The 12,586-nt window shown below is 31.0% G+C and overlaps 3 protein-coding genes across 6 annotated transcripts; 1 reads left to right on the forward strand and 2 right to left on the reverse strand.

Annotated features, from left to right (window-relative positions):
- Positions 1–4,265: 4,265 nt before the first annotated feature.
- LOC140815123 (major pollen allergen Ole e 10-like) lies at positions 4,266–5,254 on the reverse strand. Its single transcript, XM_073174235.1, has 4 exons — positions 5,056–5,254; positions 4,938–4,972; positions 4,606–4,843; positions 4,266–4,508 (listed from the first exon to the last, which is right to left on the reverse strand). The coding sequence occupies exons 1-4, from the start codon at positions 5,186–5,188 to the stop codon at positions 4,465–4,467; spliced, it is 450 nt and encodes a 149-aa protein (XP_073030336.1). The 5' UTR covers positions 5,189–5,254; the 3' UTR covers positions 4,266–4,464.
- A 1,561-nt stretch (positions 5,255–6,815) lies between these two features.
- Positions 6,816–9,812, forward strand: LOC140814552 (fatty-acid-binding protein 3, chloroplastic). Of its 2 annotated transcripts, XM_073173573.1 has the most exons (5): positions 6,831–7,272; positions 8,189–8,290; positions 8,412–8,567; positions 8,654–8,868; positions 9,508–9,812. In XM_073173573.1, exons 1-5 carry the CDS (start codon positions 7,038–7,040, stop codon positions 9,664–9,666), a joined length of 867 nt encoding a protein of 288 aa, XP_073029674.1. In that variant the 5' UTR covers positions 6,831–7,037; the 3' UTR covers positions 9,667–9,812. The 2 variants fall into 2 exon arrangements, with proteins under 2 accessions (XP_073029675.1, XP_073029674.1); XM_073173574.1 differs by lacking the exon at positions 8,654–8,868 and having other exon boundaries at positions 6,816–7,272; positions 8,412–8,596.
- LOC140814550 (receptor-like serine/threonine-protein kinase At1g78530) lies at positions 9,743–11,716 on the reverse strand. Of its 3 annotated transcripts, none has more exons than XM_073173572.1 (6): positions 11,537–11,716; positions 11,261–11,415; positions 10,830–11,168; positions 10,340–10,594; positions 10,124–10,257; positions 9,743–10,041 (listed from the first exon to the last, which is right to left on the reverse strand). In XM_073173572.1, the coding sequence occupies exons 2-6, from the start codon at positions 11,394–11,396 to the stop codon at positions 9,859–9,861; spliced, it is 1,047 nt and encodes a 348-aa protein (XP_073029673.1). In that variant the 5' UTR covers positions 11,397–11,415; positions 11,537–11,716; the 3' UTR covers positions 9,743–9,858. The 3 variants fall into 3 exon arrangements, with proteins under 3 accessions (XP_073029673.1, XP_073029672.1, XP_073029671.1); XM_073173571.1 differs by having other exon boundaries at positions 11,261–11,409; positions 11,537–11,715; XM_073173570.1 differs by having other exon boundaries at positions 11,261–11,716.
- Positions 11,717–12,586: the final 870 nt, after the last annotated feature.

The following is a 12,586-nucleotide window of genomic DNA, read 5'->3' on the forward strand; positions in this document are numbered from 1 at the left end:
ATTAACTCTGAGATATATTTCTATGCAAAGGAAAACATTAAACTGAAAGTTATAATCCAGAAAGAATAATACGAGAATTCTATGAACAATTTCCTCAAGTCACAAATATCCACATTCCAAAACAAATAATCACATATGTAGATCAAATATATACCAGTAAAATCCATCTTTTAACAGTAATACCAAGGTTAACCACCTCGAAGAAGAACATTGACGAACTAGTATCTGTAGGAAGAGCAATCAAACTTCTCCGACCACATTTTACGTTGTAAAAATTACTTTGGGATGTTTTGACTACCTAATTATTACAGTCTTATACCTCTCAAGGGGATATCCGGTAGCAAGTAATATACACTGGTATTGCCCCATACATGAAACGATAAAGCACGTTCACCGTTAGTTGGTTCCGGTACATTTTGTGCCAATTTAAGAATGCGAAATATAAGTGGAACAAGAAATGCCACACATATATGAAGTTCTGATATTTTGCAGCACACAAAGGGCACCAAATTTTCTCCTTAATTTTATAAAAATACTTAAATACCTGAACAGAATTATCAGAAGTGGTGCGCGCGGGACAGTGATGTTTTAAGACACATTTTTTTTAATGAAACTAGGAATGTTCACGTGCGATGCACGTGGATGACTAATATTAAAAATATAATCACGATATTAAATAATGTTTAAAATCGTTTAAATAACATATTGTTTGTGAGCTTTTGTGAATCTAAATAATCAAAACACAATAGATATATAAATTATATCATGACTATAAATCATATATATTCATTTATTCACATGACATTTTTCAATATTATAATGACAATTTTCTCAAATTAACAAATATATTTTTCATTCAAATATAATTAACAATGGAAAAATAATAAAAATAAAAATAAAAGAATAGTTAATTTACCGAAACCAAAACCACAATATACTCAAATTGAATACACTTAGACAAACGATTGTCAAATGAAATTCTCTTATTTAACTAAATTGTCATAATATTATTAAAATAAAATCACTAATCTTGTTATTAAGTTAAATATCAATTGTGATTTTGCTAATTTTTAATTTTGTTTACTTTCTCTGTTTGTTTTTAGAATACATATTATATATAGTTAATTTTATATCAGAATAGATCATTTGTAAATCAATAATGATTTTAATAATTTTATGTGAAAGAAAATTTTAAAATAATATCATTCAAATATATATGTATATATAGTAAAACACATATATAAATAAAATAACATAAAAAATTTATGAGACGATCTTACGAGTCAATTTTTTGAGGCAAAAATCCTAATTGAGTTATTAATAAAAAAATATTACTTTTTATGCCAAAGTATTATTATTTTAAATATGACAAAGTCAATCTGTCTCACGAATAATTTTTCTTGAGACCGTCTCACAAGAGACCAATTAATAAAAAATACGTAGTACTCAGTTAAAAATATCATATATAAAAATTTTATATCTAACAAATGCTAATAAAGTATCACTATAATTCATATTTATTATAAGGATTATCTTGGTTAAAAAATTATAAGGATTATTTCATAAATATAAAGAAATTTCCATTATTTTTAATTTCTCATTAATTTATCTTTATATGAATAAAGTTGAAATAAATCAAACTAATCAAATTAAATTACAAATAAAACATTAGAAAAATTTTCAAAAGTGCATATAGAATCTACATACTCTCAGTGTATAATTTTTTTTTGTGGAAAATTACCATGAAAAAAGATATTTACTGACATGTTTTAATCACACTTGTAGAAAAGCATAAGCTTGATATATATACTGATACAATTATTTAATATCACAATGTAAGAAATTAAAAATAAAAATATAGTATCATATTAAAGTACTTTTGTAATATTTATCTTATTTAAGGTCAAATATTGTTATAAATTATTCAATAAAAGTATAATGAGATTGAAGTTGAAAATGAGAATAAATTTCTTTCATTATTTAGTTGAGGAGAGTTCAAAATGGCTATCAAAATAAATCATTAGAAACTAATATAATTTATATCAGAACCGCAAAAATTGTTTAAGAAAAAAATGGATTCAAAACACTTACCATTGATTAATTAAACTAATTAAATCAAGGAAACCAACGTAAAGTTAAATAACTAAGTAAAAAAACTCATAGAAGGAGAAAAATAGATAATCACTAAAATAAAATAAAACCTTAAAAGATCCAATGCATTAAAAAAATTAATGTAATAAAAATCAAATAAATATAGACTAATATATAGTTTAGATTAGGGGAGCTCAAAATAACCAACAATAAATCCTGAAAAATCGATATGTAAACTTCAAATTTTGTGACAAGTTTCAAATATATTTTACTATTTAATTAATAATTAACCAAACTCTGAAAAAAAAAACAAAAAGAAGCCACGTAGAATAACAAGGAGGGAAAAGTTAGGAATAAATTCAATGTATTAAATGAATAATATTGCTCATATATATAATTCGGAAGAGAAGAGCACAAAATTACTATCAAAATAAATCTTTCCAGACTACTATAATCTCATAATTTTGTGAAAATAATAGATATATTATATAAATTAATCAAACCGTAAAAAAAAATTAAGAAAAAGAAACGGAAACAAAAACGAACCATCGATAAATCAAATTAATTAAATCAAAAAAACCAACATAACAATTAAATAATTAAGTAAAAAATAAAATTAGATAATCACTAAAATAAAATGAAACCCCAAAAAATACAATATATTAAATAAATTGATGTAATAAAAATAAAATAAATATATACTAATATATAGTTGAGATGAGGGGAGTGATATATTTATAATAACCATAGAAATAAATCCTTAGAGACATAGATGTAATTTTTAAATTTTGTGAAAATTGACAAATATATTTTACTAATTCATAATTGGAAGTATTATATTTTTATGTGTAGATTAATTAATCGGGAAGTAGGAATAAATTCAATGTATTCAATGAATATTAAGACACACACGCACACATATATAAGAAATTACAAGTTAACCCATATAAAAAAACAACTTGTTAGGCTAAATAAATAAATAGAGAAGGACAAACATGGAAATTCATGATTGAAGTAGGAATAAATTCAATGCATTTAATGAATAGTAACAAATATATTTTACTAATTCATAATTGGAAGTATTATATTTTTATGTAAGTAGATTAATTAATCGGGAAGTAGGAATAAATTCAATGTATTCAATGAATATTAAGACACACACACATATATAAGAAATTACAAGTTAACCCATATAAAAAAACAACTTGTTAAGCTAAATAAATAAATAGAGAAGGACAAACATGGAAATTCATGATTGAAGTAGGAATAAATTCAATGCATTTAATGAATAGTAATCATCATATTTTAATAATTAGTTAATTAAGATAAAAGAAGTAAATTACAAGTTAACCCATACAAAAAAACTACTTGCTAAGCTAAATAAATAAATAGAGAAGGACAAACATGGAAATTCACAATTGGAAGTGGTATATTTATATGTAAGTAGATTAAACATTCATTAAAGTGGTAAGAATATGTTTGTGTAGAAATACACTTGATACTATAAAGATAGTAATATAATAACATCGAACCAACTAAATCAATGCATGAAACATATCACTAGCTCCTGGAATACACACGAAGATGTGGACTTTGATCTTCTTGATAATTCGTACAATGTTAATTTTTTCCTCTTCGCATATGATTGTATTCCTTAAGCTCCAAATGTGCTAGACCGTAGCGGCTAGCGCTGCGCTTCGCTTCTTCGATAGTGTAGAGTTGTCTCTATAAACCGTTCTAAACGCTTTTAGAACTGCTGAAGGTGATCCCATAAGTTTCTTCATGTCACCAACTCAGAGAAGCCTCTGCTTGACGCACTAACGCACACAAGGCTGTTGGTTGCGGGATAAGGTCTTTCATCTGTGCTTTCATTCATTGCCTCTCGATTTTCTCTACCCATTCGGTGGTGTGTGCATATGAGAACCAAGAAAAATTATTACTGATTTTTTTTTATTACAAAATTATTACTGATTTGACGACAAAAGAAATCTTGGATTAACCACACGTGTGATAATTATTGGATTGTACGTTTTGAGTTCCGATTATTAAAGAATTACACATTTGATTTGTATTTTTTAAATAAATAATTGTGTCACGATATTAATACCCCGATCAATTATAAATTTTCAAAGTAAGTAATAATTCTGTAATTGTCTCAATTATAAATCATCAGCGCCAAATCCTTAATTTGATCACGATTTAACATAGGAATATCCACTTGACAAAAATATATAAAGTAGTCAGCACCAATTTATTGTAATATCACGATATATATCTTGTAATTTGTACGTAGTAACCATCTTCTTTACACACTAAGTACTAAGTAGCAGCATCTGTATGATTACTTAAATTTCTGGTATACAAAGCTTCTAGCTAGAACTGTTTCCCAGTATCATTGTAGCTGCAGCTTCCATAGCCTGCATGCAACCCAAGAAGATTATTTTGGGGCCAATTTCTGTATTAAAAACTGCAGATTGTTTCTTTATTACAACATATATAGAGGCGGGGACTTACTTGGATCAGTGATGACACGGAGTCCAGTGCCTCCAAATTCACAGTTCCAGTTATTCCTGCCCCTGGACTGGAAATACAGATTCATGACTACGGAAGCGTGGTTGATGAGATTATTCGGTAAGTAGCAAGCACCACCCGGCTGAATCACCCTGCAGTCGGCCAGATTGTTGCAGGCGTATTGGATGTTGTCATTCAGCGCGGCCTGCTCGCTCGAAGGTTTTGCCACGCACCAAGTCATCTGCAAGAAAATATATGTGTATATATCTTATGTATTGCTTGTCTTTTACATTTTAATTTGAGCTGAATATTATAAGTTTTAGTATTAAGCACACCTCCTGTCCTCTGGCCGATCTCATTTGGAATAACGCTGCATGCATGCGGATAAATGAGAATTTTAGATGTAAATATGAGCATTTTCAAAGCTCTGAATTGATTGGAAACAAAACCTACCCGAGACTGAAAATAGCAGGAAGAAAAGAGAGACGAATGCTTTAGCCATTGCTGCGATATCTACCAGATTAAGAGTTGTACGAGGATTATAAAGAACGGACGCCAACTGCTCATTCCTTAAACAACGAGACATGGCATTTAAGTATATCTGGCGAGGAAAACAAGAATATTGCCTAGAAGGGAAAGTTACGCAATGGAGTATTTCATATTTAACTGCAATAAATAATTGCCTTGGATCGGAGGCGTTTCTTCATTTCATATATGTAACAATTTTCAGACATTAACTTCAAATTCCAACTACCTTGAAAAGCCTAAACAAACGAGGCGAAACGTATGTTTCCACCAAGGCCATTTGAGGTAATTAACCCGTAGGAGCCTTCATTTTTTAATTTATTTTTTGAATAATAATAATAATAACACGTTATGTTTATGTGATGAATATTATTTTTTTAAAAATAATATATTCTTGTTATAAATTTATTTAGTAGTTTGTCAAATTAAGTTTTTGTTTGCGTCATTTTCATAAATAGATTCTTAATTTGAGATAAAATTATTTCATGACTTGATAAAAATTAATCAATAAAAAAATTGTATTTCTAATAATTTTTTACACCTTATAGATAACAAATCGTCGTAGAATATACTTTTAAGAATTTTTTTATATAATAAATTTTTTGCATCGATCATAGTACGTTGAATGCATTTAATTCTAATACAATGAATCCATAGATGCAAGTGGTATGGTAGATTTTATTTGGTAATTTGTAATGAATATTATTTAATAATTAAATATTACTTTGTTTTATAAATATATATGTGCAATGCATTTTTAAAATTTCAAATTTGACAACATTTAATTTATTATTGATTTTTCACCATTTTGTTTTAAATAGACATAAATATATAAATTATGTTCAGTTTTAGAGGGAGAAAAACTTTATACACGAGTGGAAAAGGTATATTATAGATTTTTTACATGATAAAATTATAAGTTGGATAGAGAAATAATGGTTCTTTTTTTTAAAAAAAATAATTATGCTTAAAATTCAAATTTATTTTGAGCAGATTGGAGATTAAAATTTTGTTGCTATATATTAATATCCACCTATTATCCATATCTATATATATTATACTCCGATTGAATTTCACAAAATATCCTCTTAAATATCAAAATATTTTATTTAAAATAAAAAAAATTACTAAAATTTTTCTTAATACTTATCTATATTTTATTTTTAAAAATAATATTAGTTTTAGTAATAAGTTCTCAAGGACAGAATGTTTGACGCTATCAAAAACTATAACAGATCATGATGTTATAAATCAAATCTTTTTAATCATACAACACTTCAACTAGCACATTTCAATTGGTTTGACATAATGATTGTATATTAACAATCTATCTCTCAATAATTATATTTTTGGTAAAAACTTGTGTGAGACGTCTCACGAATCGTATTTGGATAATCCATTAAAAATTATTATTTTTTATGCTAAGAATATTATTTTTTATTGTGAATATGGGTAGAGTTGACCCGTCTCACAGATTGAGATCCGTGAGACGGTCTCACATGAGACCTATTCTATATTTTTTTGCTCTCAATAAAAATCGAAGTCATAAATTTGATTTTGATATCGATTATAGGACCGAACATTTACGAGATATCAAAATTATATTCGATAACAATCGTGTAGGTCAAATCTTTTAAACTTATCGACCAGACACCAAAAGCAGGGCCTCATTCTGTTACAGTCTGATATTGACACTAGAAGATGTACACTGACTTTACCGTCCGGCGGTGGAGATTTGTACAAAGACACCAACTTTGTTCAAGTTATTATCACTAGAGTTAACCTACGAGTGATTTATACATATTTATGGCACACCTAATCCTAAAGTCTAGCATACATGCGTCATATATTTTCCTAAATGCAGCTGGGATTAGTAATCCAACTCCTTCAGACAATCACATTTACAGAAAATGGCTTCAATGGCGGCAATGCCCACCCAACTTTGTCTTTCCTCGCCCACCAAAATCAACTCCCTTGATGTGAAACCCAGAATCTGCTATCTTGAAAATACTCCAAGCAAGCCGTTATCTTTCTTGAACAGGGGCTTAGCCTTTTCCTACTTATCCACATTTACGATTGTCCCTATCAAGAGGAATTCCAGACTTCACACTCACGTCTCACCAAATGCTGCTTCTTCTTCTTCTGGTAAATTATTGTAATTATTGTGTTTGTTCAGGAAATTCTTGTGGACCTGTTAGTTTATTGTCCTAAGTAAACACAAGAAAAAGGTATCCTTTTTGTTGACTTGTTTGGAATGCGTGCTTTGCTTTCTCAAAGTCCTGGCAGTTCCCTTTTTCCTCCAAGTATCTGATTTGGTTGGAAGTGTGTGAGGTTTACCTTTGATGGGCCTGTTGCTCCAATGAAAAAAAATATTTTATCTGTAATTTTTCTAAAATTATTAATGTCGTCCCCCTCACGGATTAAACTCGGTCCTCGACTTATTTTACAATTATTTTATACGACGATGAGTTGCCAGTAATATTAATCATGATTTTGAATGTAGATTGTGATAATCATGGACATGTTAATCTCAAGTGGTAATTTAGTATTAAAATTGAATGCTTAAGTAGTGTAAATTGCACTGTTGTTGTGAAACACTTGCAGGTTAGTATAGCAATCTTGATTTGATGTTCAAATCTGCTTAGAGGAGAAGCTAAATGGATGGATTTTGCTTATATTGAACAGGACTTCGTGAAATTTGTAACATTAAAGATCTAACGTAAAATTTTATAATGATACTGCATGGCTGATCAACATGAAATCTTTGTCTTCTGGTGAAAATCCTCTATAGCCTGCTGGATAGTTAAGCCTCATGAGTTTATAAGTCACTCTTTAATAGACTAAGGGATCCAACTTATTCTGTTAATACTCCTCGCAGATTTAATAATTTGGCATATGCTAGGACAAAGATTATGAGTTGTTTTATAGCAAATGACTACTGGTACATTTATACGCATAGACATAGATCATACTTACTGAAACTTGTTTTTAAAAACATGTCTTCTTTGTCACGTTCAGCAGTCTTGTCAATTATCTAATAACATTAATGTCTTGACTTCAGTTGTGGATCCAGAATACATAGAAGAACCTGGAACCAATGTGAAATTTCAATCGTCACTTAGCCTTCCTGGCTGCTCCTCTTTATTGTCCTTTCTAGGAGCTGGTTAGTTGCTTCATCTATTCCAAAATGTAACACATTGTTGCAGAAGCTTTTCGAAATAAATTATCTTTATTTCTCATGCTTTTATGGGCTATAAAATCTTTGTCCTGTGTTTTATTTCTAGGATATAGGGAAAAAGTCTTTGCAATAATCGGAGTTAAAGTCTATGCTGTGGGACTATACGCAAATCCAGCAATCTTTAGTAAGTTAAGTGACTGGAAAGGGCGTTCATCTAATGAGTTACAGCAGGATTCATTGTTCTTTGATGCTATTTTCCAGGGTAATTATCTTCAAAATAAGCATTTTCAGGTAAGAGAGAGAGGGGAGGGTTACCAAAATTGACTCTGTTCATTTTATAAAGTGCAGCTTCTCTAGAGAAATCACTTCATATTATTCTGGTTAGAGATGTAGATGGTAAAACGTTTTGGGATGCCCTCAATGAGGCTCTCTCTCCCAGAATCAAATCACCAAGTCCAGCAGATGCATCTGCATTATCATTATTCCGTAGCATTTTCCAAGGGAGGCCCTTAAACAAAGGAACTTCCGTATTTTTGACTTGGTTGGACCCAACCAAAATACTTGTGAGTTTGAAATCTTTTCTGTGCAATAAATTTTACCTATTTTGGCACTGAAAATAGGCAGTTCTTTCCTTTGAGCGGTGTTGGATAGCAGCTATTGCATCCATTCCCTTTGTCACATGTGGCACCCAATGTGATATAACAATCAAAACATGATGCCTACATTTGAGTTATATCATTACAACTAGTTAGAAAATGGCGATGAAGATCAAAGCAGAGATGAGTTGCATTATGAAAGCCAAAGTATATTTCTCATCTATCGATTATGGTCAAGACTCCTTCTTATTTTACACTACTACCATTAATAGATAATTGACAAGTGAAACAAATCTGCAGAACTGTTACAACTGAATAACAAACTAATATTCCTCCACCAAGGAATAAATCTATCTATTAAATTCTCTCGATTCTTCTTGGATATGGACTGGATCATTCTTGCAAACTTTATGGGCTAACTCGAGTATGTTTTGTCAAGGGTCTGGACTTCGTATTTCTTTGGCTAGATCCTTATCTCAACTAGTTATAAATTTTGATACAGGTGCTTGGTTCTTTGAGGTGACTGAGAAAATGATATATTTATTCTACTTAATCAGTAAACCTCCCATTCTAACATATCTAAATTATTGAGTTCTGGTTTTGTAGGTTTGTGTGTCTTCTGAGGCTATGCCTTCTTCAGTTGATGCTACAATTGAATCGTCAAATGTTGCATCTGCTCTCTTTGACGTGTTTCTAGGAAGCAATCCAGTTTCCCCGTCATTGAAAGATTCAGCTTCTAATGGATTAGCCGCAGCTTTAAAGTAAATGAACATTTTTTAGTTCAAATTTTAGTCGGTTTGTTCCCATGTTAGTTTGGTTTGACAAACCGGAACTTTTGTCATTGAATCAAGTTTTGATGTATCTATTTATGTAAACGTACTTGGTATCAATACATTCAATGATACAAGGCTTCATATATCTTAAGAAGTTTGAGTACAGTTGCAATCCTGATCTAAATTATTCTGGTCTTATCTGCACTAGAATCTTCACTACTTCAGCCATTGTGGGTCGCTGGGTGGGCTCTGACTCAAGGCACATCAGTGCTATACCAAACACATGGTTAATTTCGTCAGCTGGACAACCTTCCAAAATGCTGTCTAGTACACATTCTTCTCTCTTTTCTTGGACAACTGTCTTAACCTGCAAAAATATGATGTTTGACCAAGTTTATCCTTGAGAGAAGATTGAAAATATGTACTTCGGGAGATTCGAAAAGTTTTACCCAGGTCACCAGCTTTGTTCCCTCTTCTATGAATGATTCATCCGTTGGCTTTTTCCCCGTTAGAAGCTCTAGCAACACAACACCAAAGCTGTAAACATCTCCTTTTGCTGTTGCTTTCCCCGTGTCAAAATATTCTGAAGAAGAGCGAGCAAAAGATCATTGAACATTTCTGAAATGAATAACGTTGATGACGTAGTATGTGACTATTTAGCATACCAGGAGCCAAATATCCAAAAGTTCCTGCAACTAATGTCGATACATGAGTTTTATCTGGTTCCATCAAAGTAGCTAATCCAAAATCGGATATGCGCGCCTCCAAGTTATGATCCAACAATATATTACTCGACTTAATATCTCTATGTATTATGTGAGGAATACAGTCGTGATGGAGGTAGGATATTCCCCTTGCGGCTCCAACTGCTATTTTGTATCTTAAGGGCCAATCAAGAATCATCTTGTTCGTAGATTTTCCTGCATAAAAACGGTACAACTTTCAGCTTTATCATATCCTCCAAAATCCTTCTGAAGTTTATTCGTTCATTCCTTCTCGACATTTTAGAAGCTAATAACATTGATTTAGTGACGACTTTTAGCAATCAATTGTAGGCCTAACGGCGATGTTACACCAAGAACTACAGTTGCTAATAACTATGTAACTTAAAATCCAAATAACAAAATTTTAAAAGTTTGATCTTCGTATGCATACCGTGAAGAAGCATATCCAAACTGCCGTTGGGCATTAGTTCATAGATAAGAAGATTGTACTGAGGAGCAGCATAGTAGCCATGAAGGGTTACAATATTGCGATGCTTAATATCCCCCATAGCTTCCAACTCCCTCTCAAAACCGCGATCGTGCTCAGCACTGAATCTGTTGAGTCTTTTAACAGCAAAAGATATGGATTCATTTACCATCAGTTTGTAAACTGTCCCGTAACCTCCGGATCCAATGACATCCTTGTTGCTCAGTTTCATTGTCTTCTTTAAGAACAGTTTTGGTTCCAAAGAATTGGCCCTCTGTGATCTAAACAATACTAGTTTCCCACCTGTTTCCAGACATGACAACACATTTTTGTTTCCAACATGAGGATCACGATTTAGATACCAAAGATTAAAGGTAATAAGAAAGAGTCAGTACCTGTGAAACTGTCTTGGAAAACCATTTGTTTTCTTTTCCATCTACGATAACAGAGGACTGCCATGATGATCTTTGAGATAACAAAAGCAACAACTCCAATTGTGATGTAGATCGGTAGCATTTGCGTGTTTTCCATTTTCAGCGATGGCCTGAAACTTCGAATATTTGAACCAGTATCGTGTATATTTTGATTGGCTAGGATGTAGTAACATGGACTAGATACTGCTGGATCAATTATATAGTCCATGCAGAAGCTAGCTTAAAGTTTGAACATACCTGTGTTATGCTCTCAATTGAAGAACATCAGTTTTTTGAGAAGTGCAAACATAACAATGTGAACCATGAGTTGGACGGTCGTTGTTTACAAATTAGGCTGTTTCTTTATAGTGTTTTCCACACTGAAACAGGAAAACTTTGGTTCATATATAAAGAAGATGTCGGTTCACATTGGGGTCTATGAGTAATGATTACTACAATTTTTTTTTTATTTTTTTTCAACGTGGAGAATTTATTATAACTGGGTTTTGAAGTTAAAACTTTGTCTCTACCTTATTATTGCTAGTATTTTCAAAATCAAAGCTTGTGATTTCAACAGATGAGTTGAAATATGCATATACATATGTATATTTTAAAGAATTGCCAACCTGTTGTGTTGTCCACATCATTAATAAGGGTGGTTCGTTATTAAACCTTTATTGGTCCTATATGTACATTACCAAAACAGCAGGTCTCTTGTGAAACAGTCTCACGAATTTTTATCTATGCGAGTTGGGTTAACAATGCTCATATTTACAATAATAAGTGATTTTTTATAGGTAACCAAAATAGGAGATCTGTCACACAAAATTGACTCGTGAGATATTCTCACGAAAAAAAATTGTGTGTTAAAAAAAAGAGTTTACATAAAAGAAAATATTAAAAAAAATTTACACGGGCATGTCTGCATGATCTGTCGATTAATATATGACGGGGAGGATAAAATTCAATTTCAAAACAGCATTAGATTTGAGATTACAAATGAGCTCCCATACCATCTCATCTTTCATGTGATTAAGATTTAAGAAAGCCTTCTTTTTATCTTTCATAAAAAGTCATGTGATCCCAAGCTTAAAAAGTTGATGAAATTATTTTATTTTCATTTGTCAGATTGTTAGATATTCTCAATTATTGAGCAATTACACACATAGGGTGGATCGAGAAAAAATGGAAATTGAGGGAATTTTTTTTCTCTATAAAAATCGAGATATTGTTTATGCAGTTTTAACAAACTTAAATCATCTAGGTCTCTCTCACACTCACACTCACACACACACGCGCTAAATTTGC

Source organism: Primulina eburnea, chromosome 15 (genome assembly GCF_022965805.1).
Source record: "Primulina eburnea isolate SZY01 chromosome 15, ASM2296580v1, whole genome shotgun sequence".
Lineage (NCBI taxonomy): Eukaryota > Viridiplantae > Streptophyta > Magnoliopsida > Lamiales > Gesneriaceae > Primulina > Primulina eburnea.

Bases quoted from the DNA above. Each gene is read 5' to 3' on its own strand.
- LOC140815123 (XM_073174235.1), bottom strand. From the start codon at position 5,188: ATGTCTCGTTGTTTAAGGAATGAGCAGTTGGCGTCCGTTCTTTATAAT. The intron at 4,973-5,055 runs GTAGGTTTTGTT...GCATGCATGCAG, and splicing joins CCTGCTATTTTCAGTCTCGG to CGTTATTCCAAATGAGATCG. The intron at 4,509-4,605 runs GTAAGTCCCCGC...GGTTGCATGCAG, and splicing joins CCGTGTCATCACTGATCCAA to GCTATGGAAGCTGCAGCTAC.
- LOC140814552 (XM_073173573.1), top strand. From the start codon at position 7,038: ATGGCTTCAATGGCGGCAATGCCCACCCAACTTTGTCTTTCCTCGCCC. The intron at 7,273-8,188 runs GTAAATTATTGT...TCTTGACTTCAG, and splicing joins TGCTGCTTCTTCTTCTTCTG to TTGTGGATCCAGAATACATA. The intron at 8,869-9,507 runs GTGAGTTTGAAA...CTGGTTTTGTAG, and splicing joins TGGACCCAACCAAAATACTT to GTTTGTGTGTCTTCTGAGGC.
- LOC140814550 (XM_073173570.1), bottom strand. From the start codon at position 11,507: ATGGACTATATAATTGATCCAGCAGTATCTAGTCCATGTTACTACATC. The intron at 10,258-10,339 runs GTATGCTAAATA...GCTCTTCTTCAG, and splicing joins TTTTGGATATTTGGCTCCTG to AATATTTTGACACGGGGAAA. The intron at 10,042-10,123 runs GTAAAACTTTTC...ATATTTTTGCAG, and splicing joins GAACAAAGCTGGTGACCTGG to GTTAAGACAGTTGTCCAAGA.